Genomic DNA, 19,847 nt, shown 5'->3' with positions numbered 1-19,847 from the left:
CCCCAGTGACGGGGTGACAGGGAGCGCCGGCCCCGCAGGAACACAGCCCCGCACAGTCCTGCCCATAGCGGCCAGCGGGACATCCTGCAGGAGGAAAACCTTGGTCAGGCCAAAGCAGGGCTGGCAGGTGGGAAGTGGAAGAGCTCCCAGCGCTCCCCTCCCCCTGAGGAGGCTCCCACGCCTCCCACCCCTCCGGCTGAGCCGGCACTCACCGATGCCGCAGTCGGCGCCAAGGTAGCCGGGCGGGCAGTGGCACATCCCCGTGGAAGGGTCACACCGGGCCCCGTTCTTGCACTGGCACAGCCTCTCACAGTCACGGCCGTACCACCCAGGGGAGCACTCTGGGGGGAGAAGAAACAGCAGCTTCTGCATCTAAAAGTACAGCTCGAGGTCCAGACATCCTGGGAAAACCCACAGGTGTGTTGGTATGGCTGTTTCCCCAGAGAGCAGGCAGAGAGCTCTGCTGGGAGCGGGTCTGTGCCAGGCTGGCACTGTCCTTGGAGCTCTGATCCGCTCTGTCACACAGAGCAGCTCCAAAGCACCCACGGCTCAACGAGCTGCAGGAGCTCACACACACACACATACATCACTCACAGCACCAGGACTTTGGGATGGGACAACCTGCAAAAGGGACACAGAGGGACCGGAGCAGGACTCACCCAGCTGGCAGGAGGGGCCATGGAAGCCGGGGGCACAGACACAGGCACCGGTGACCGGGTGACATTCCTGGGTGGCTCCAGAACACTGGCAGATCTGAGCACAGCCCTCTCCGAAGGTTCCAGGCAGGCAGGCTGTTAGGAGAGGGGGCACCAAGGTGGTCAGGAGCTATCCCACCCCTCTGTGCAAGGCTTTACTTTTTTTTCTTTTTATTTTTAGCCAGGATTGAGGGAGCTTTTTATGACAGCAAAAGTTCTCTGCCACCCAAAAAGCAAAGGGACCCACATGCAAAAGCTTCCCTGACTCCAGGAAAGACTTGGATTGAAAGGAAAACCAAGTACTTAAAGGTATTAGATGCTGTTTTCTGTGCCAGCCCTACCTGCCCTCGCATTTCCGCAAACTCCACACACGGACACAGCAAATCCAGCCCTGTCCTCTGGGTAAGGAATGTGCTCACATGCCTCTGTCTCTTCCAGACTTGCTCATACTCACAGGAGCTCATTTTAATACTGATTTACTGCTAATCCTCTGGATAAATACCCAGCTCTGATTTCCCACTTGGCTCCCTCTGCCCCGCTAACATTCCGCAGGCATGCACCCAGCTGCCAGACTGGGAGTTGCTCCTTGGCACAGCTCTCGCTCTTTTTCCCCCCCTGTATTTTCTGTAGGAATTGCTTGACCCGTCACGTTCCCAGAGCCTGTCAGCAGAGCTGTGAGAGGATCCCTGCCATCTCCAGAGCCTGTCAGCAGAGCTGTGAGAGGATCCCTGCCGTCTCCGTACATTTTTCACATCCAGAGCCGGTCAGTCCCGGGGGGCAGCCGCACTGGCCGGTGACGTGGTGGCAGGGCACTCCCAGGGGACAGGTGCAGCGGCTGGCACAGTTCTTCCCAAAGGAACCTGGCAGGCAGGCTGTGGGAAAACAAACATTGGGATGTGAGCCTCCTGCCTGGGTCTTAAGTTACGGTTAATGCCTGAAAGGCATCAGAGCCCCAGGGGCAGCCCCTGCCCCAGTGCTCGCCCACAGTGCCGAGCCAGCCTGGCAGCACCTTGTGCCACAGCCTCAAAATGTTTTGCCACCATTTGTAATTCTTATTAAAAATGAAGCTTCCCTCCCCCCCAGACTCTGTAGGAGCCTCAGTTTCCCTGGGTTCCCCCTGCCCAGAGATGTTCCTCACCCTTCTCACAGCGCCGGCCTCTCCAGCCACGGGGGCAGTCACAAGCGCCGGTGGCGTGGTGGCACGAGACACTGTCCCCACAGTCACAGAGCTCCTCACAGCGTGCCCCAAACCTCCCCTCTGGACAAGCTTCAGGGATGAAAATGGGAGAGAGGACAAGTTACACCCAAAAAATGTGCCATGGGAGCTTTATGCCAGCAGTTTCTGTAGGCACACACCTCACTGTGTGCTCACACAGGTAGCTTGAAATACAGCCTTGGACAAGGACAGGACTCTAGCTTGGGTTTTTTAAAAATTAATATAATTTCTTCATTTGGGGTGGGTTTTTTCATTAATTTATATTGAAAGAAATTATAGAACTGCTTATCACTGCCTGGTGCTGAGGGACCTCGCTGCTGGGGGTTGTAGGTGTGGGGACACTGGGAGGGGAAACTGTGCCTTGGGATGTGGCAGGATGCAGTGAGGTGAGTTGTGTGGCCAAGCCTCAGCTGCCAGGCAAGCTGTTTCCAGCCTCCTGAAGGGAAAAACATTCCCAGCAAGAAACCTGAGAGTGGCTGGTGGCAGCTCCCTTGTGCCAGACTTCAGCTGGCAAGTGCTGGCACCGAACTTTACACCCAGATATAAGGATGTGCCAAGAGATATCGTGACTCCTGAAAGGGAAGAAGCCTGTGGGCATCTTCTTGGTGTGGTGATACGTGATGAAGTCCCTGTTGCTGCTCTGAAGGCCAAGAGCCTTTTCAACACTTCCTCATTGGAAGGGGATTGCCAGGGTGTGTGTGTCACCTCTAGGGATACAGCAGGCACAGGAACCACCGAGGGACTGATGTAATGATCTACTGGGACTTGGGACCAAAGCCAGGCCCTGAGGGTCAGTGTGATACAGGGACACACAGAAGGAAGAGTGGAAAGGAAACGATCCTCTGTTGCCCTTATAATAAATGGGAGAAAGGAAGATCCTCACTTGGCACTTAGGTTTCACCACGGAGGATTGCTGTGTCCTGCCTTCAGCCCCACTTGGAACCGATGCCTGGGGCTCTGGGCCTTTGGGAACCCCATCCCTCTCCCACCAGCTGCTGCGCAGCCCCTGTGTGTGCACCACCACTTTCAGGACAGCCTCCAGAGGAAAGGAACTAGACAGGGTTGGAACTGGAGGATCTTTAAGGTCCTTTCCAACCCCAACTGCTCTGTGATTCTATGGAAGGAGAAAGCACAGTAGCTGGCAAAACCAGGGCACCTGACAGCTCTCTGCAGTACTGAAATCGGAATTTTATGTCTTTGCTTAAGCCCTCCCTGGTCCCCAGACCCTCCCTGTGCAGCACTGGATGCTGACACAGCCGTTTCTCGATGCCAACGGCCTAGCCCGTTGCCCCACTTACAAGCTCTTCGCCCAACTTGTCCGCCCCGTCCAGCCGCGCTGGCATGAGGCCAGTACTGCATGCCCGTCCTGGCGTTCCACAGCCCCCCTGTGGGTGGCATCGCAGCGCTTTGCCTGGCAGTCGGCCCCTTGCTGGCGCCTGGCCCAGCTGCACAGGGGCAAGGGTGAGACACTTTGCTGTTACCACGTTCCCAGCTCCCACCGCTCTAGCAACCCGAGCATGCGACACGCCAATGTGAGCGCCAACCGCGTAAGCCCCTGCCACCCCACCCCTGGTCCCTCGGAATGCATAAAAAACCACGTTCCAGGGAGACGCTCTCTCTCGCCCCGCGGCCGTTTGTTCGCTTTTTCTCCTGGTTTGTTCCTCACCCAGCTCACAGGCCAGCCCAGTCCAGCCCGCGGGGCAAGCACAGACCCCCGTGGCCGGGTCACACGTGCCACCGTTCTGGCAGAGGCAGCGCTGGAGGCAGTTCTTCCCAAAGGAACCCGCCGGGCAGGCTGAGGGAAAAGGAGGACAAATGTGCCAGTCAGGGTACAGCTCAAGGCAGGCACAACACTGCAGCAGCCACCAGAGCCATGGGTGGACAGCCTGGTACAAACCAACACCGTTATTGCTGCAGTGAGAGGAGCCCACGACCCCCTGAGGCTGCTCAGCTGCCCACAGGATGACATTTGGTAAGAGGCAGTGGCATTCCACCCCAGGAATGGCACCCCACCCGCCCCAGGGAATGGCATCCCTAGGCTGGCAGGGGAAGAGACTGGGTTGGGAAGCATTACCTTGCTGGCACGTGGGTCCCGTCCAGCCGGCAGCGCAGAGGCAGCGGCCGCTGACGTGGCTGCAGGTGGCATTGTTGAAGCAGTGGCAGGTCTGGCTGCAGTTCTGGCCGTACCTGTTCTCCTGGCACGCTGAGGGGAAGCAGAGCAGGCAGGACTGTGAGGCAGCAGGTGGGAATTACAGCAGCCAAGCTCCTGCCAACCATCCCAGGGGCTGGGAGAGGACCCAGCGCTGGTGCTCGGCTGCTGTGTGAGGTGGTCTTATGGTGCTAAGAAGAAATAATGTGTCCTACAGGCGATGACACCCTGACACTGTTATCATCAGTTACATCCTTTTAATCTATTTAGAAGTAGTTTTGCTGAATGCCCAAACCCTCATTGCATCCAGCCACAGTGTGCTCAGCCAGAGCCTCCCAGTCTGAATCCAAATACTCCTGCCATGCAGAACTGAACTCCACCCAGAGAAAATCACAGATGGGGAACGGTCACCCAAACCTCTGGTTCCTATGACCTGGCAGCAAAGACACAGCACTGGCTCCAGAGTGCCCGTGGAGGGCAGCTCTGCCTCTCTCCATCCCACCCCAGCACAGAGGGGGTGCCTGGCCGCAGACACCCACCCTGGCCACAGCGGGGGCCGGTCCAGCCGGGGGGACACTGGCACTGGCCCGTCACAGGGTCACAGTGGGCACCGTTCAGGCAGTCACAGGTCTGCCGACACTCCAGTCCGTAAAATCCATCGGGACAGGCTGTGGAAAACAAAGGAGAAATCCTCACAAAACAACTATACAGAGCTGGAAACCTCCCCGCAGAAAAGGTGCTTCTTGGCGGCCTTTTTGGCTGATATAAGGCTGCACTGGTGTGATGGCCACTGTGAAGGGCTCCCTCCTGGCAGGGCAGCAGATATTAGATCTATATCCACTCTGGACATTCCAGGTACAGGACTGAGCTGTGGTGGATCAGGAGGCAAATGCCATGAGGTTCCTGACCACCAAGAGACTGCACAGGCTGGTGGTGGGATCCCTGCACCAGGGACCCTTCCAAGAGGCTGTTCTAAGATCCTGTGTGCAACATGTATACACAGGGACCAGGGCAGCTGTGCATCCACTGCATTCCCTCCTTTTTTCATTTTGTTAATCTTTTTTTTTTTCCCTAGCCATTTTCCCTCTAGATTTAAAAGCAGAGACAGCAGCTTGAGGACATGTGGTTCACCCCATGACCATCCTGAGGGATTCCCTTTGCTGTAACAGGATAGTAAAGTCAGACAGGGAGCACAAACCCTGTGGGATGGAGGTGTGGGTCATGGTCTCCAGGTGCAGGTACTCACCGTGCTCACAGAACGTTCCTCTCCAGCCTGGGCTGCAAGTGCAGGCCCCGCTGACATGGTCACAGGCTGCCCCGTTCTCACACTGACACTGGTGCCGACAGCTCAGCCCAAACCATCCTTCTGGGCACTCTGGAAAGCAGAAGGAAATGAGACTGAGGAGCCTGTCCTTTCCAGGGTCCCAGGGAAGCTATGCTATGGCAGGGGACCAGGTTCTGAACGGAGTAAGAGTATCTGGCAGCTGCTTTTTTATAACAACCGGTGGGTTCCACCCTGCCCCTTACAGATATGTACCCACATCACCCCACCACCCTTGGGACGAACCCAGTCTGGCATCAGGACTGGGAGGGCATCACAGCCCGGGCATGGGGACTGGAGCAGACCCATGCCTGTCCCTGGAGCACATCTGCAGCAGCTGGCTGGGTGTGAGGGCACAGGGGCAGCACTCACTGTGCTCGCAGTGGCCGCCCGTGTACCCGGCGTCGCAGAGGCACTGCCCGGTCTCGGCGCTGCAGCTGCCGTCGCTGTTGCTGCAGTTGCAGGCGTGGGCACAGTCGGGGCCCCAGCGCCCCACGTCACAGGCTGGAACACAGGAGGGACCCCATCACTGGTGTACCCCACCTGCTCAGCCTCCACAAGAGCACAGAGCGGGCACAGCGCTGCCTTCCCGTCCCTCACAGCGTTCCCTTGGGCACAAACACAGCTGGAGGTCCCTGGGCAGAGAGCCCAGGGGGACAGTGAGGGCGGGTGCCACGTTGGCTCATATCTGATGTGAATTCACTCTGCAAACCGGCCTCCTGCACAAAGGCCAGAGGTACCAGCTGAACAGAGCAGAGAAAAGGAAAGGATTTCAGAGAGATTTCCCTGGCAGAGGCAGAGCACAAGGATGAGAATGGAGCAATGACAACACAGATTGGCACAGCAGGTCAGTGTGGTCCAGGAGTGATGCTGTACCTCTCTGACAGTTGTGCCCCATCCAGCCAGGTGGGCAGCTGCACATCCCCGTCACAGGATGACAATGTCCCTCGTTCCCACAGCTGCAGCTCAGCTGGCAGTCGAAGCCGAACCAGCCTGGAGGACACACTGCCAAGGGAAACAGGGACTGAGTGCAGATGGCTGCTGGAACCCCATCCTGACAGACCTGAGGGCACCGTGGTGCTCGGGCAGAGCCGCAGGCACTGACACTGGCACTCTGAGCACGGGTGCTCAGCTCTGGGCTGGACAGGACAGGGGACTCATCTGCCTCCCTTTCTGCTGACGTAGAAAGAACCCCTGTGGAGATGGGACTAGAGGGACTTTAAGGGAAGCCTTGGGGCCCATGCTCCAAGGAATGAGGTGACAGAGATGTGCCCAGTGCTCAGCCTGCTCTGCTGAGCGTGGCAGTGTCTAGTCTATTGCTGGGTGCTCTGCTCGCTGGAGCAGGTCCACCGAAATAGCCCTCATTGCAGCTGGAGATGGCCATCCCAGCTGAGGGACCTGCTGCAGCCCACACTCACCATCCTGGCAGCGCTGGCCAGTGTAGCCGGGCGGGCACACACAGGCTCCTGTGGCGGGGTCACAGCGGGCGTCGTTGGCGCAGTTGGGGCAGATCTCCTGGCAGCCCGGCCCCCAGCGACCCCCAGGGCAGGCTGGAGCACGGGCAGAGAGAGGGGAGCATTAGGATCAGAGCCCAGGTGGGGGCTGTTTTCTGGGTTTTCTGGGTTTCCTTTCTCCTTCACGCAAGACATGGACTTTTGTTCAGCAACACGTGGCTACCAGCGAGCGCAGCGTGGCTTTGCTTGTTCCATGAACAGTGTGCAAGCCCTTGGTAAGTGCTATTCTGAGCTCACTCCAGGACTTCCATGCCAATTTTGGATTTGCATCCACTCGTGGGGAGCTCCAAGGGCTTCTCTCTGGGAAATGGTGTTGCTGGCACAGGGTCCCTGCAGCTGCTGTCACACCATGGACAGCACGTCAGCGCTCCCAGACCTGCTGTGAGCTGCACAGGAGGAGCAAAAGGCTAAGAACTGCTAAAACCAGGGCAAGAATCCTTCTCCAACTGCTCCTAAGCTGCTCCAGGGCCTGGAAAAAAAGGCAGCTCGAAATGTATGGTAAGTACTGTGCATGTGTGGTTTTACTGCTCAGCCAAACCCTTCGGAGTAGGACATCTATATGTGACTAATGCCTTCCAGCTGCTGCAATAATGTACAATCATGAAAAAGCTTTTAATTTCGGATTCTCTAGTTTTCCAGCAGCTAAGGAGTAATCTGGTGAAGGCAATTAAAAACACACATTGGTAAAGGGAGATTCCTCTCCTATGTTAAGGACTGCAACAACTGAAAATATCTTCATCCTTTTCATTGTGCTTCCCTCAGCTTCGACAGCGGAGCAGAGCTGGCCCAGGCTGTTGTTTAGAACTTACCACCAAAAGCTGCACTTTCTCTAATTTTCCATGAAGATTATTCTAATTGCACTGCGTATTTTTGAAACTAACTTTAGCAAAAGCAAAATATCAGCTCTACACCCGACTCCCTCCCTCAGCACGTCCGCTCTGCTCACCTTGGCCGCAGTCGTGTCCCATCCAGCCGGGCGGGCAGTGGCACTGCCCCGTGCTCGGGTCACAGGGAGCTCCTCCACAGGCACAGGGCCACCTGCAGCCCGCCCCAAACGTCCCCTGGGGGCACTCTGCAGGGAGAACAGTAGGGTGAGAACTGCCCCCCCAAGATACCCCAGAGGTTTTTACCAACCCGGCCCCACAGCTCGAAGGAGTCTGCAGGGAATAGCCTGGCTGTGAGAGGTTCCCACGCTGCCAGGGAGGACTGTGCCCGTGATTTAGTGGGCATGGTGGTGCTCAGTCAAAGGCTGGACTTGACAGTCTTGGAGGTCTCCAATCTGTGGACAGGACTCTGCAAAATAATGATTTCCCAAGCCACTCTGTTCTCTCTGGGCTGGGGTGCAGAACATGGAGAGGGGAGCCCCAAACTGAACCACCTCTGACTTTTGTAAGATCCTGTGAGGGCTTTTACCTCCCCACCTGAATGTCTACAGGATCTGGGCACCAGGATTTTAAGAAGCAGCCAGGTTTGCAGCAGGACACTGATGTAAAGGAAAGAAGAAGGAGCATCCTCATCCACATGAGGAATAGGTACTTTTCCTTCCCTCTTGTGTCCCGTGACACAATTTAGCAGCCAGGTAGTGACGTGCAGACCGAGGGGCTCAGACCCAAAGATCCTTCAATCCTCTCTGAGGCTCCCCCAAGAGCTCCACTCTCACCAAAGCCAGTGTTCTGTAAGGCTTCAGCAGAGGCAAACACACCGGCACAAACCGGGGAGGAAACACACACCAGCGCCTCGACTTCCAGTGACACAGTGGAGGTTTTGTTATTCCTCCTCTTTGCTAATTGATGGCAGATGTTTGTCTTCACCCTTTAATAATTTCCAGATCCCAACAACAGCCAACAGCCTACTATTTCTATACAAATATTTGTGTTATTTCCTGTGACTCCCCCCTACAGGCTTTAGCTCCTTTCTTACTCTTTTTAAAAATATCCCAAGCGGGAGCGCCCAGCCCGCCAAGGCGCCGGGGGCTCCGGGGGCTCCGGGGGCTCCAGGGGCCACAGTGTCCCACCACAGGGGGCTCAGGGCTGCCAGACCCTGCCAGGGACACAGCCCTGCAGGAGCTGCTGCCTTCTCTCCTCCTATGGAGCTCTGGTAGCACTTGCATTGGGATTTTTGTGACTGTCTGCAGCTCTCGTTCTGACCAACAGCCCATGTTCTGTCAGAGATGGGGCTCTGCACCATCACCCTGTGCTGGCAGGCTCACAGTTTTAATTTCTGGGCTGGGGTGATGGAGTGTTTGGCTAAACAGCAGTTAGTGCAGCAACTCCCAAAATGCTTGAATCCAAATCCAGATTCTGGCCACCGCCAGCCTCTCCATGCAGTGTCTTCTACTGCAGTCTGTCTTCAAGTGTGGACTTCAAGAGTCCAACTTTTTGCATTTTCTGTGGGACCCAACCAGCTGAAGTGGATTCAGGAGGATCCAGCCCCACAAGAGAAGGAGGAGGTTGATTTTTCAATCTCTGCTCCTCTCTGTGGTTGGCAGAAGTCATTCTTTTCCAAGCACTGTGTTCATGTTTTGTAATCACCTCGTGCCAATGACTCACTGCCTTTAGGTTCACTCAAAGCACCTTTGTCTGAACAAAGTCAAGCACTCTAAAACCCCAACCACCCCAACCATCCCCAGGATCTTGAAATCTGCACCCTCAGAGCCTGAGTGTTGGACACTGTCAGACACACACAGAGCTGGGCAGTTCAGTCACCATCCTGTCAAGTGGCCCTGCATGTGAAGAGCACAAAACTGCTCTGGCAGGTTCATACAGAGGCAGAAGTTTAAATCCTAATGTTAATTAAATGTAAAATCCTCTTTTGCACTTGCAGATCAGAGTTTCAACATGTAACAGAGAACGAAGCAGAAAATGTGATAGAGTTGTGCTGAGCACAGATTGTCTGGAAGGGAAAAGACATCAAGAGCAGGGAAAGATAATCAGATCCCTATCACCTTCATCTACCAACACAGAGATGTCCAAGCAGCAGGATGAAGTGAGACCCTGTTCTCCTTTTCTGAATCAGGGTCATTTTGCATGAGGAATCCTTCCCCCCTGCTTTAAGGAGACAGCAGCATCTCCCAGACACCTGCAGATGGCAGCTCCCATGGCCTCTAAAGCCTCAACCTGCCACTCACCAGATCATCTGCTGTGGACTGGGGCTCTCAGGGGATTCTGGAAGTGCCTTTGAGTTGTTTTGTGAAGAAAAACATGAGCGAGAACGGTGAGTTTGCAGCACGTGCAGAGCTGCCCTGCATGGCCCTGCCTTACCTTGGTCACAGTTCTCCCCGTGGTACCCTGGGGGACACTCCTTCTGGCACTCTCCAGTGACAGGGTCACAGGACACTCCTGGGGAGCAGCCACACTTCTTCTTGCAGCCATCCCCATAGTAGCCAGGGTCACAGCCTGCGAGCAGCCACAGTTCAAGAGAAAGGTCTGGAATTACTCCTTGCCCCGGCAGAGCTGCAGCCCCAGTTGCTGAGCACCCTCCTGAGCTCCACCACCAGCAGTTACAGGTGTCCCCACCCCACACAGGTCCTGGTGACAGCTGAACGTGACCAAGTGTGAGCAAGGTGTGCTCCCAAGGGAACGAGAGGTGAGACAGCCCGGGAGGGCGGAAAGCAAGCAGAGCTTTTCCCCCAAAAAAATAAATGCGGGAGAAAGAGGCTGTGGGAGGAGGAAGGGGGATGCTCCAGGAACACCCCGGGGCACTCACTGGCCTCACAGCGCTCGCCATGATAGCCGGGCTTGCAGTGGCAGGAGCCGTCCCTCCTGTCGCAGTCCCGCGTGTGGGGCTGCACACACCGACACTCCTCCGAGCAGCCCGCGCCGAACGCCCACTTGGGGCAGGCTGGAGGGAGGGAAAAGCCGGTCAGAGACCCAGGGCAAGGCACAGAAACCATCTCCCAGGACCAGCCCTTCCCAGGGACAGTGCCCAGGAAGGCTGGGATCCCAGGACAGCGAGGATGAGGACAGGCATACCCAAGTGGCAGTACCGGCCGTACAAGCCCGGATCGCACAGGCAGGCTCCGTAAATCCGGTGGCAGCGGCCCCGGTTGGCACAGTTGCACTTTTTCCTGCATTGTTTCCCAAAAAATCCTTTAGGGCACCCTAGTAATAGAGAGAGATTTCCTGGGAAGATGAGCCAGTTTCAGATGGACATTTGGCTTCCAGTAGAAAAACACACCAGAACCAGAGCTGTGTGAGGCCAGAGATGCACCAGGGCAAGGGATGCAGGCAGGGTGAGACCACCAGATTCCCTGTATCTGCTCAAAATCAGCTGGCCCTGTGCAGTGTCACAGGGGATGCCACTTGCTGCCAGTCCCTACATTGCTTCCAGGGCACCCATCAGCTCTGCACTCACCAGTTACTGTGCTGCTGGGCCAGAAATAACCCACCCACAGGGCTCAGAGGGGTCAAGGCTTTTCTGTGTGAGAAAGTAACCCATGAGGCTGCTCCTATTGATAAGCCACAGTGATATTTGCACTATTAAGGGAATAAAATTATTATTTTTTCTCTGTTATGCAAAAGATCTGGATATTGGAAGCACATGGCAGACAGGCTGTGTCAGCAGAAGACTCTGGCCAGCAGCTGCCCAGCAGCATGTGCCTTCTCCCTACAAACAGAAGAGCAGAGGAAATGCCACCCTGGGACAACAGAGCAATTCTGCATCGTTTATTTTAATTTTACCTTCCTGTTTTCTCTCTGTCCCCCTCAATCACCCCCTTCCTTCAGAAAGGAAAGGTCGGGGTACCTCGTGTTCATTTACATTCTGCTTCCCTCTCCTTCAGTAATAGTTCCCATATGCTTCCAACATGTGACTGAAGTCCTTTTGTCTGCATCTCTGATTGCCTCCCTCTTTCTGGGTTTTTAGATTATGTCCCCCAGATTTTAACCCTTTGGGAGCGAGAAACAAACCCCACCAGCAGTGACACCTCCTTTGGGTACTGTGGGTAACTACTGTCATCACAGCTTTTCAGGGCTTTGGGTTTTCTTCAGGGGAAAATACCTCCATGGTTTCCAGGGGAAAATACCTCCATGGTTTCCATGGAAATTTACCATGGAAATTGTGGTTTTGACATTCTTTTCTATGTCTGCCCCTGAATGTCCCATGAAATACAGATGTTGGCCCCCAGTCACCACTGAGTAGTGAACAGGGACCGCAAAGGTCTTCCAGTGTAAAGACAAGCACACTCCCCAGAGCACTGCTCTGAGGGTGAAGAGTCTCCTTTACCACTTTTTCCTTACTAAAATGACATTTTTCCACACAAAACTCAGTGACCCACAGAGTCACATGGAGCAGGGATGTGTTGGAGTAGCTCACACTGGGATGGTTCAACAAGAGTGTTGAAAGATGCTGTCAGTGAACAGCTACAAGGGGACCAGCGTAGGGCATCCTGTGGGAAACGCTTTCAGGCTTCAGAGAAGCACAGCTGGGACATCTGAGAGTGGCATCAGAGATGGTCAGAACAGCCATTTACCAAGTGATGGCAAACCCTCTGCTAACACACTGAGAGAACCAGAAAAGAACCACCTCCACCAGCTGGGGAGCAGCACTCACAGCTGGCACCCCGGGAACTTTTCCTTATGGAAAAGCATTTCAGGGAGAAAAGAAAACTGCCGGGGAGGGTCCCGGGTTTGGTGTGTGACTTCGGGGCCCCACAGAGGTGCCATCCTGCCTTTTGGCAGCGAGGTGAGACCCCCCCCGAGCGCTGTGCTTACCGTCCTGGCAGAGCTCCCCGGCCACGCCGGGCGGGCAGCGGCAGGCGCCGGTGGTGGGGTCGCAGGAGCCGCCGTTCTGGCAGCGGCAGCTCTGGCTGCAGTTGCTGCCGAAGGTGCCGGCCGGGCAAGCTGGGCAGGGAGAGGCACACGGGGCTCAGCCAGAGGCTGCAGCCCCCCAGGGCTGCTCCAGCCCCCCAGGGCTGCTCCAGTCCCCCAGGGCTGCCCCCACGGCACACCCGGGGCAGGGGGAATGCGGTTCCCTCGCCGCTCCACCAACACCACTCACTCTGGTTGCAGAGGGTGCCCGTCCAGCCCGCCGGGCAGTCACAGCCAGTGCCCTCAGCGTTGCAGGTGGCTCCGTTGGCGCAGTCCTCGCAGGTCAGGCTGCAGTCGGGGCCAAACGTGCGCTCCAGGCAAACTGCAACGAGAGGCACCATGGGTGAGAACCTCCGGAGGCAGCCTCAGCATCCCTGGGAGTCCAGGCAGAGAAACCCCCGTGTTCCGGCTGCAGCAAAGCCAAACACAGGAAAGGCACTCGACAGGTCTGGGGGTGTGTTCACCCAACACAAATGAACTCTGAAGAGTTCCAAGCATGGCATTGGCCCCTGCTGCCCAAAAATGCCCACCGAATTTCTCTGAAAGCGTGTGCTCCCCTCTTGCTTCCATCTCTTCCTCCTCCTCCTCCTCGTAGTCGTCGTCGAAGAGCTGGGTGAATTCATCTCGCAGGATGGCGACGTGAGGGATCGGGCGGATAACGGGGCGCCGACCATCCAGAGCTTCCACAGTGTCCTCCAGGGCTGGAAGAGGGGAGGTGCAGGGCTAAGGAGCTCCAGGCCATGCGGTCCTGGCTCGGCCAGGTGGCAGAGGGGAGGTGCCCGTGGCCCCACGGACAAGGCACTTACAGATGCAGCTCCTTCGGTCTTCGTCCAGCTTGTGTCCAATCTCACAGCCACACTGGAACGACCCTGGCTGGTTCTGGCACGTGTGCTCACACCCTCCGTTGTTTGAAGAGCACTCATCCACATCTACAAAACATGGGAGACTCCGGGGTAACGGGAGCAGTCCCCTGTCCAGGACAGGGGCACGGACATGCAGCTGGCCATGCAGCAGTGAGCAGGCTGATGGCATCCTCTCTGCTAAGTATGTGAAGCCATCGACTCTAAAAATGGAGTGAAACCACTTCAGGGATTAGGGATATCTGGGTTTCAACATAAAATGTGCTCCATTTCAGTTGCCATCTACACTAATTGTGTTGAAACGGGGGTGAGTTTGGCTCTTCCCCTGTGAAATGTCCTTGAGAGCTCTGGTAGTGAGAACAACTTATTAGGGGGATTTTTCCCTACATTCTTCCCCTAAGAAAGTGACTCATCAGAGAGCTGGCAGGGAAACTGGTATGGGTTGGGAGAAGCTGGAAGAAATGCCTGGCTGCTCGCAACCAGGTAGGACAATTTCTTGTTCTTTTAATTAAAAGCTTCATTAGTCAGTGTCTCAGCAGAGAGGATTTGCTTGGAGCCCAGTGAGAGGCTGGTACTCACCATCACACCCACAGCCATCCGTGCTCAGCCTGTACCCAGCATGGCAGGAGCACTCGTAGCCCCCAGGGTAGTTGTAACAGTCTTGGTGACAACAGTGAGAACCAGTGTCACACTCATTGATATCTAAATAAAACACAAAGGGTGTTAATACACTGTACAGTGGTGACAGGAACTGTTAAATTACTCCCTGACCAGTTCTGGTGAGCTTTTACTGAGCCAAATGCCAAGCCAGTATTCCTGAGTTCCTCTTGAATCATGAATCCTCAAGGCCTGTGGGAAGTTCACTGTGGTTCCCAGTTTGAGACTGTTTTTACAGGCTTTTTGGGCTTACACACAAGGTGATCCCAGCTGTAACACTGACTCTTGCTTAGAGCAGTTTCATCAGGGAAAAACTAATTCGTTTGGAAATCATAATTGCTGTCCAAGTATATCTTGAGTGGAGGTTTGAGGATGTCTCCCTTCACATCTCTTTCTATCCTAGCTAGTGTGCTAGTGCAGCCAAGAGAGACCCTCAGAGTTACCTGAGATGTGCCTGTAACTCAAGGTCTGGACCTTTCCCTGCCTTACCAGTGCACGACTTCTGGTCCTCCTCCAGCCGAAAGCCGAAGTTACAGGTGCACACTGGGCCAGAGCTGGTGTGGTGGCACACATGGGAACAGCCCCCGTTGTTGGCTTCGCAGCTGTTCACAATCTCCATCTCTATCCCTGGAAAAGGCAGACTGGTTAGGACCCCGTGTGACACATCTGGCCTGTGCCTGCCCTCGGTGCCGCGCCCCAGCCAGCTCCTGGCACCGCATCGCTGCTGAGGAGGGGGATCTGCAGTGGGAAAGGATGGAAATAGCTCTGCACAGAGGCCACTGCTGGGCTGGGAAACGGGGTATAAAAAGAAACCGAGGGATCTCACGCAGCCTCTTAGGGACGGAGCTGTGGAGCAGGCTCTGGACAATCTCTGGGATGAACAGGCTGCGGATGAAACTGCTCCCGCTCCTGCCAAGCTGCAGCGTGTGCTGCCAACCAAAAGTTGGCTCAGCCTCAGAGCAGAGCTGTTCTGGTGCCAGGGAGAAATGGGAGCAGCAGAACACAGCTAACTGGGGAAACATCCAGATGCCTACAGCGAGAATCGTTAGTTCCTGACATGTCAAAAATGGTCGGCACGAACATCAATCGCAGCCATAGATCATCCCAGCTTGGCAAGGGTTCCGTAAACTTGTCTAGTTAATTAAGCTTTCTTAAACTAAAAGGAACTTGTTTCACGGAGTTTGACTCAGTCCTGAACCTCAGGAAAACAATTTCTGCCTTCAAGAACATTGAGTTTTTCATGTGTTCAGACCCAAGGAGGATAAAGAAAGGCAGCTTGATGCTTCCCAATGGATCTGTGCTTGTCAGAAACAAAAGATGTGCCACAGTGGAGGACTATATTCCAGAGTTCACAAAATGATTATCACCCTTTCTTTCCCTTTCTTATTAATGCAGCACAAGCAAGGTTTTGCACAAAAGAAACATGCAGAAAGGGCAGGGAGAAACACTTCTCATGTGGGAAGGCTGCTTTGTTCTGTAGTTGGCCCCAGAGCAGTGTCAATGATCATGGTGTGAGACCAGCCATGTTCCTAGGAAGGGAGTTGTGTACATCTTTAGGCTCTTAAATACCATCTCATCAGCCTGGTTCCTCACAGTGCTCTGTGTGATGCCTTTCAAGACTCATTTATGGTCTGCGAAGACTTAGCCTTGTACCCTTGGCAAGGTCCAGCTGCACAGGTGGAGCATCAGAGCTCCCAGTAACACCAGTTGCCAGCACTGGGACTGCCCCTGTGGTGTACATCTATAAGGGGCTGCTGGTGCTGATAGCTCTGGTTCAGCCTGTCCTGAACGTGCACCAGCTGAACGAAGCTGCACGGACAGCCTGGCTCACTCTTGCATCACAGTGTTTATTTCTTTCCTTGATGGGAACAGATGTGATCCCTTCACTGGCCCAATTCCTCCTCCAGTGACACATCTGCAGCTGACTGAACTCATCCAACGAAGTCCCCAAGAGCAGAACTTGGCCTGTTTGGAGCCAAATGGCCCCAAATCAATTGCCTAAACCGGCTAAAGTAGCTTCATGACGACTTTTAAGCTCAGACCAAGTTTTTTATCTTGGTGGGGGAGTAAACAGCCCCAAAGTTGCCTGTGAAACTCTTCAGCAAAGATTGCTCTGACTTGGCCCTGACAGTGCAGGGAGGACAGTGACAAACATGTGCAGAGGCTGCCCCGTGTCCCGCAGTACTCACGGTAGCACTGCTTGCCATCCGCCCCCAGCTCGTAGCCCGGGTTACAGGTGCACTTGAAGGAGCCCCGTGTGTTCAGGCACTGGTGTGAACACATGGCCAGGCCAGTCAGGCACTCGTTCACATCTGTGAGAGGTGAGCAAACAGTGAGCAAGGCAGGCTGAGCCATAAACATTCTTCCAAAGGGACTGCTGTTACTAACTTTTAAGGTTTTTTAACTGGTTTCTCGCACCCTGAATTCTTCACTGGGGTCCAGACCAACAAAGACACAGTTAAGAATTCACAATTGCTGTAGAGCTCCCCAGGAAATTGGATCACATGAAACTGGGGGCTGCTGCAGAGAGCTCGAGCCGGGCTCCTGGATGGACCCCAACTGAGCGATCCCTGCCGTGTGCATCCCTCTGCCGTGTTCACACTGAACACCCCCCAGCCCCTGCGACACAGGAGTTTCCTTCCCTGGCAGGAGGACAGGAGGGCAGGAGGGCAGGAGGGCAGGAGGGCAGGCACTCACGCCTCGCAGGCCTTGCCGTCGGGCCAGCGGTAGCCGGGTGGCACTCGCATCCGGCAGCGGCCGCGTTGGCCGTTGCAGCGGTGCTGGCAGCCCCCGTTCCCGTCGGCACAGGGGTTCCTCACTGCAGGGCAGAGCAGAGCAGACAGGCAGCATCAGTCCACACACACCCCCTGGCTCTCATGGCTCTGTGGGAGAACGGAGCCCCGAGCAGCTGTGCCCGGCAGAGGAGCTGCTGTCTGTGAGAGCCTGTTCTGCACCAGGCAGAGAATCCCTGCTCCTGCCCCTTAACTGCTCCATGGGGCAGGAGGATTTACACGGTGAGAGATCCTGTAAAACCCTCCCAGCAGAACCTTGGCACAGGCACGTCCCTCTGCAGACATTACGCAGCAAGTGCTGGCAATTTGCTCCGAGTGCTCCTACCCTGAGCTTTGCCAACCTCTGACCTGCTCCAGGACCGGGACAGATGCTCCAAACCCCTCCAACTTCTGTGTTTGTAATATCCCAGTTGTTCCTTTTCCCTTAGCAACTTCACAGCTAAAGACTTCCCCCCTCCTGCCTCTTGAATGACAGCTGCTATGAATGAGGAGATCAACCTTGTGCTCTGTCCCCTTTGGCTTCTCTCCCTCCTGAGCCAGGAGCAGGTCAGCCAAAGAGCTGTCTCCAGGCTGAGGGAGAGGATCCCATCCTGCTGCCACACGCTGCTGATCCTCCACTCTCACAGCAGCCTGTGCCTTCAGATAATTTCATTTTTGTTGGCCGCACTCCTCCAGCTCTTCCTATCCCTTGGAATAAGCTGCAGGATATGTCCATGACAACAAAACACACAGAGTTTTTACTGGAAACCCCCCCAGTCTGATCTGCTGGACATCTGAGCGTGCCGGTGTGTGCTCCCTGCCCCTCAGCTCCCAGATGGCAGCTCTGCCCCCCTGCCCCCCGTGCCCCCGGCACTCACGGACGCAGCGCTTCCCGTCCTCCTGCAGCTGGAAGTTGTGGCGGCACTGGCAGCGGTGCTGTGCCAGCGTCACCTGCACGCAGTCGTGCTCACAGCCACCGTTGTTCAGGGCACAGGAGTTCACAGCTGCGGGGCAGAGGGACACAACGTTTGTCACAAAGAGAGCAGCACCCAGATGAGCCTCCTGCGCAGGACCAGGGCAAACTGCACACTGTTAGGATGTAGAGAATTTAAAACTGGGGCACACTCAGCCTGTGCTCAAGCTACAAGTTCATGGCCAGCCTCACAAATGAGAAGTGGGAGGTGTTGCTGCAAAAACCTGTGGGCAGTGCAGGAGAGGCCACTCAGCCCTGTTCCAGAGAGACCCTGAGGATGGGGACCCTGTTCTTTCAAGGCAAGATCAGCTCAACAGCGTTGGGCAGGAACTTCAAATAATTCTTTTCCACCATAAGAGGTCCCACTGCTCTCCTGGAAGGTGAGACCAGGACACAGGGGTCTGGTCTAGGTCCTGTGCAGCATTACCTGGCAGGGAAGCCAGGACTCAGCACGTTTCCTGCCAGGCACCCACCCTCTCCAAAGGGCCCCGTGTCAGCGAGCAGGTTTCTCATGTCAGCACATTATTGCTGGAATTCCCATCACTCTGTTCCAAGGCAGTCACTGCAGGTGCAGTGCCACAGCCAGTTCAAGTCATTACTGCCCAGGGAGCTGTGCTCAGGCATATTCAGGTTTTCCTTTGATAAAATTATATGGAAAACTGAGTTTCTGGCTCTGTGATGAGCAGAAGTCCCATAACAACCCTCAACTCGGGGCTCTGACCCGGATGTTCTGTGTGAAATCTGGGACATGTGGGCTTGACCAGCAGTGTCACCCAGCCAGAGCACCCAGACATACACCAGCCAGAGCTCTGATTTCATCCCAAGTGCAGGCAGGGAACTGAATTCCCAACTGGTGTTCCTGGCCGTGCCACAGCGTTTCTGTGTGGCCTTGCGCAAGGAGCCCAGAGGATTTCAAGCAGTCAGAAAACAGAAGGTTTTGCCTGAGCTACAGCACAAAACAGACCTCATGACCCAACACGTGGACTCCTTACAAGCCTGCTATCATTAATCAGGCCTGGAAACAGCCTTCTCCTCCCCCTCCCTGTTCCTGTAGTCTGGGATGTCTCTGCAGGATAAGCAGAGGAGCGGGATGTTTAACTGGGATGGGTGCACCTTTCAGTGAGCCAGTGGGCTGAGCCTGCCTGCTTGTTTTGCTGCAGCAGGATCCATGGACTGCCAGATAAGTCATCGTGGGGTAATTACACACCTCCACAGTGATGAAAATCTCCTCTTGGACCACTGACTGTCTCCTGAGTTAATCCAGCTATTCCTTATCCACTGAGCATCTCAGCGACAGCTCCAAAGAGAAGTGCCCCTTGTGGGAATCGGGAATTTGTCCTTTAAATCTGTTCTGTCTCTTAGGAGCCACCAATCTGTCACAACATGCTGCCCACCACAGCTGGGTGCGTGGGACAGGGCTAAACCCGGCCCCGGTCTGGGATGGAAGTCCAGCCCCGGTTTCCATCGGCAGAACAGTACAATGAGTTGTGGGCTCACATATTTCTAACCTATTTTTTAAACTCCAGTATAAACTAATGTGCTGGCTCTGAGGAATCTTATGAGAAAGCTAAAAATATCTCTAATGAAAACCATCTTTCCCAGGCTGATCCTTCAGGTGCTCACGGTGCCCTCCGCAACCTCCGGAGCTTTGGAAGCAGGCAAGCCTGGAAAGTAGCTGCCAGAAAAAGTCTCTGCTTGTAAAGCACCTCTGATTCCCAAGGCAAGTTGGGTCTGTGCTCTTGTACATTAGTGAAAACAAATATTTGGCTCAGGAGGAAAATAAAGGGCAAAAATGTCTATTTTCTTTTTTCTGCACACAGTTCCCCTGCAAGAAATTACGCCTTAACTTGGAGCTGCAGAGCGCTCTCATTTCAAACATTATAA

General features: G+C 55.0%; 1 protein-coding gene across 1 annotated transcript in view; it reads right to left on the bottom strand.

Annotated features, from left to right (window-relative positions):
* The window catches only part of MEGF6 (multiple EGF like domains 6), a 70,538-nt gene that overhangs the window by 4,059 nt on the left and 46,632 nt on the right, over positions 1-19,847 (bottom strand). The window contains exons 6-29 of the mRNA XM_029962373.1: positions 17,865-17,994; positions 16,920-17,033; positions 16,409-16,533; positions 14,709-14,846; positions 14,142-14,264; positions 13,509-13,631; positions 13,233-13,403; positions 12,893-13,024; positions 12,607-12,735; positions 10,867-10,995; positions 10,601-10,735; positions 10,156-10,290; positions 7,842-7,967; positions 6,800-6,931; positions 6,258-6,386; positions 5,754-5,885; positions 5,307-5,435; positions 4,600-4,728; positions 3,986-4,114; positions 3,578-3,706; positions 1,834-1,962; positions 1,439-1,567; positions 660-791; positions 213-341 (exon numbers count right to left, since the gene is read on the bottom strand). Coding sequence (XP_029818233.1) covers positions 213-341; positions 660-791; positions 1,439-1,567; positions 1,834-1,962; positions 3,578-3,706; positions 3,986-4,114; positions 4,600-4,728; positions 5,307-5,435; positions 5,754-5,885; positions 6,258-6,386; positions 6,800-6,931; positions 7,842-7,967; positions 10,156-10,290; positions 10,601-10,735; positions 10,867-10,995; positions 12,607-12,735; positions 12,893-13,024; positions 13,233-13,403; positions 13,509-13,631; positions 14,142-14,264; positions 14,709-14,846; positions 16,409-16,533; positions 16,920-17,033; positions 17,865-17,994 — 3,138 coding nt within the window. The remainder of the gene's footprint in view (positions 1-212; positions 342-659; positions 792-1,438; positions 1,568-1,833; positions 1,963-3,577; positions 3,707-3,985; positions 4,115-4,599; positions 4,729-5,306; positions 5,436-5,753; positions 5,886-6,257; positions 6,387-6,799; positions 6,932-7,841; positions 7,968-10,155; positions 10,291-10,600; positions 10,736-10,866; positions 10,996-12,606; positions 12,736-12,892; positions 13,025-13,232; positions 13,404-13,508; positions 13,632-14,141; positions 14,265-14,708; positions 14,847-16,408; positions 16,534-16,919; positions 17,034-17,864; positions 17,995-19,847) is intronic.

Source organism: Manacus vitellinus, unplaced genomic scaffold, assembly GCF_001715985.3.
Source record: "Manacus vitellinus isolate BGI_N305 unplaced genomic scaffold, ASM171598v3 scaffold_46_pilon, whole genome shotgun sequence".
Lineage (NCBI taxonomy): Eukaryota > Metazoa > Chordata > Aves > Passeriformes > Pipridae > Manacus > Manacus vitellinus.
Note: the sequence above shows the minus strand (reverse complement) of the source record. Positions and strands in the feature narration are given on the sequence as shown.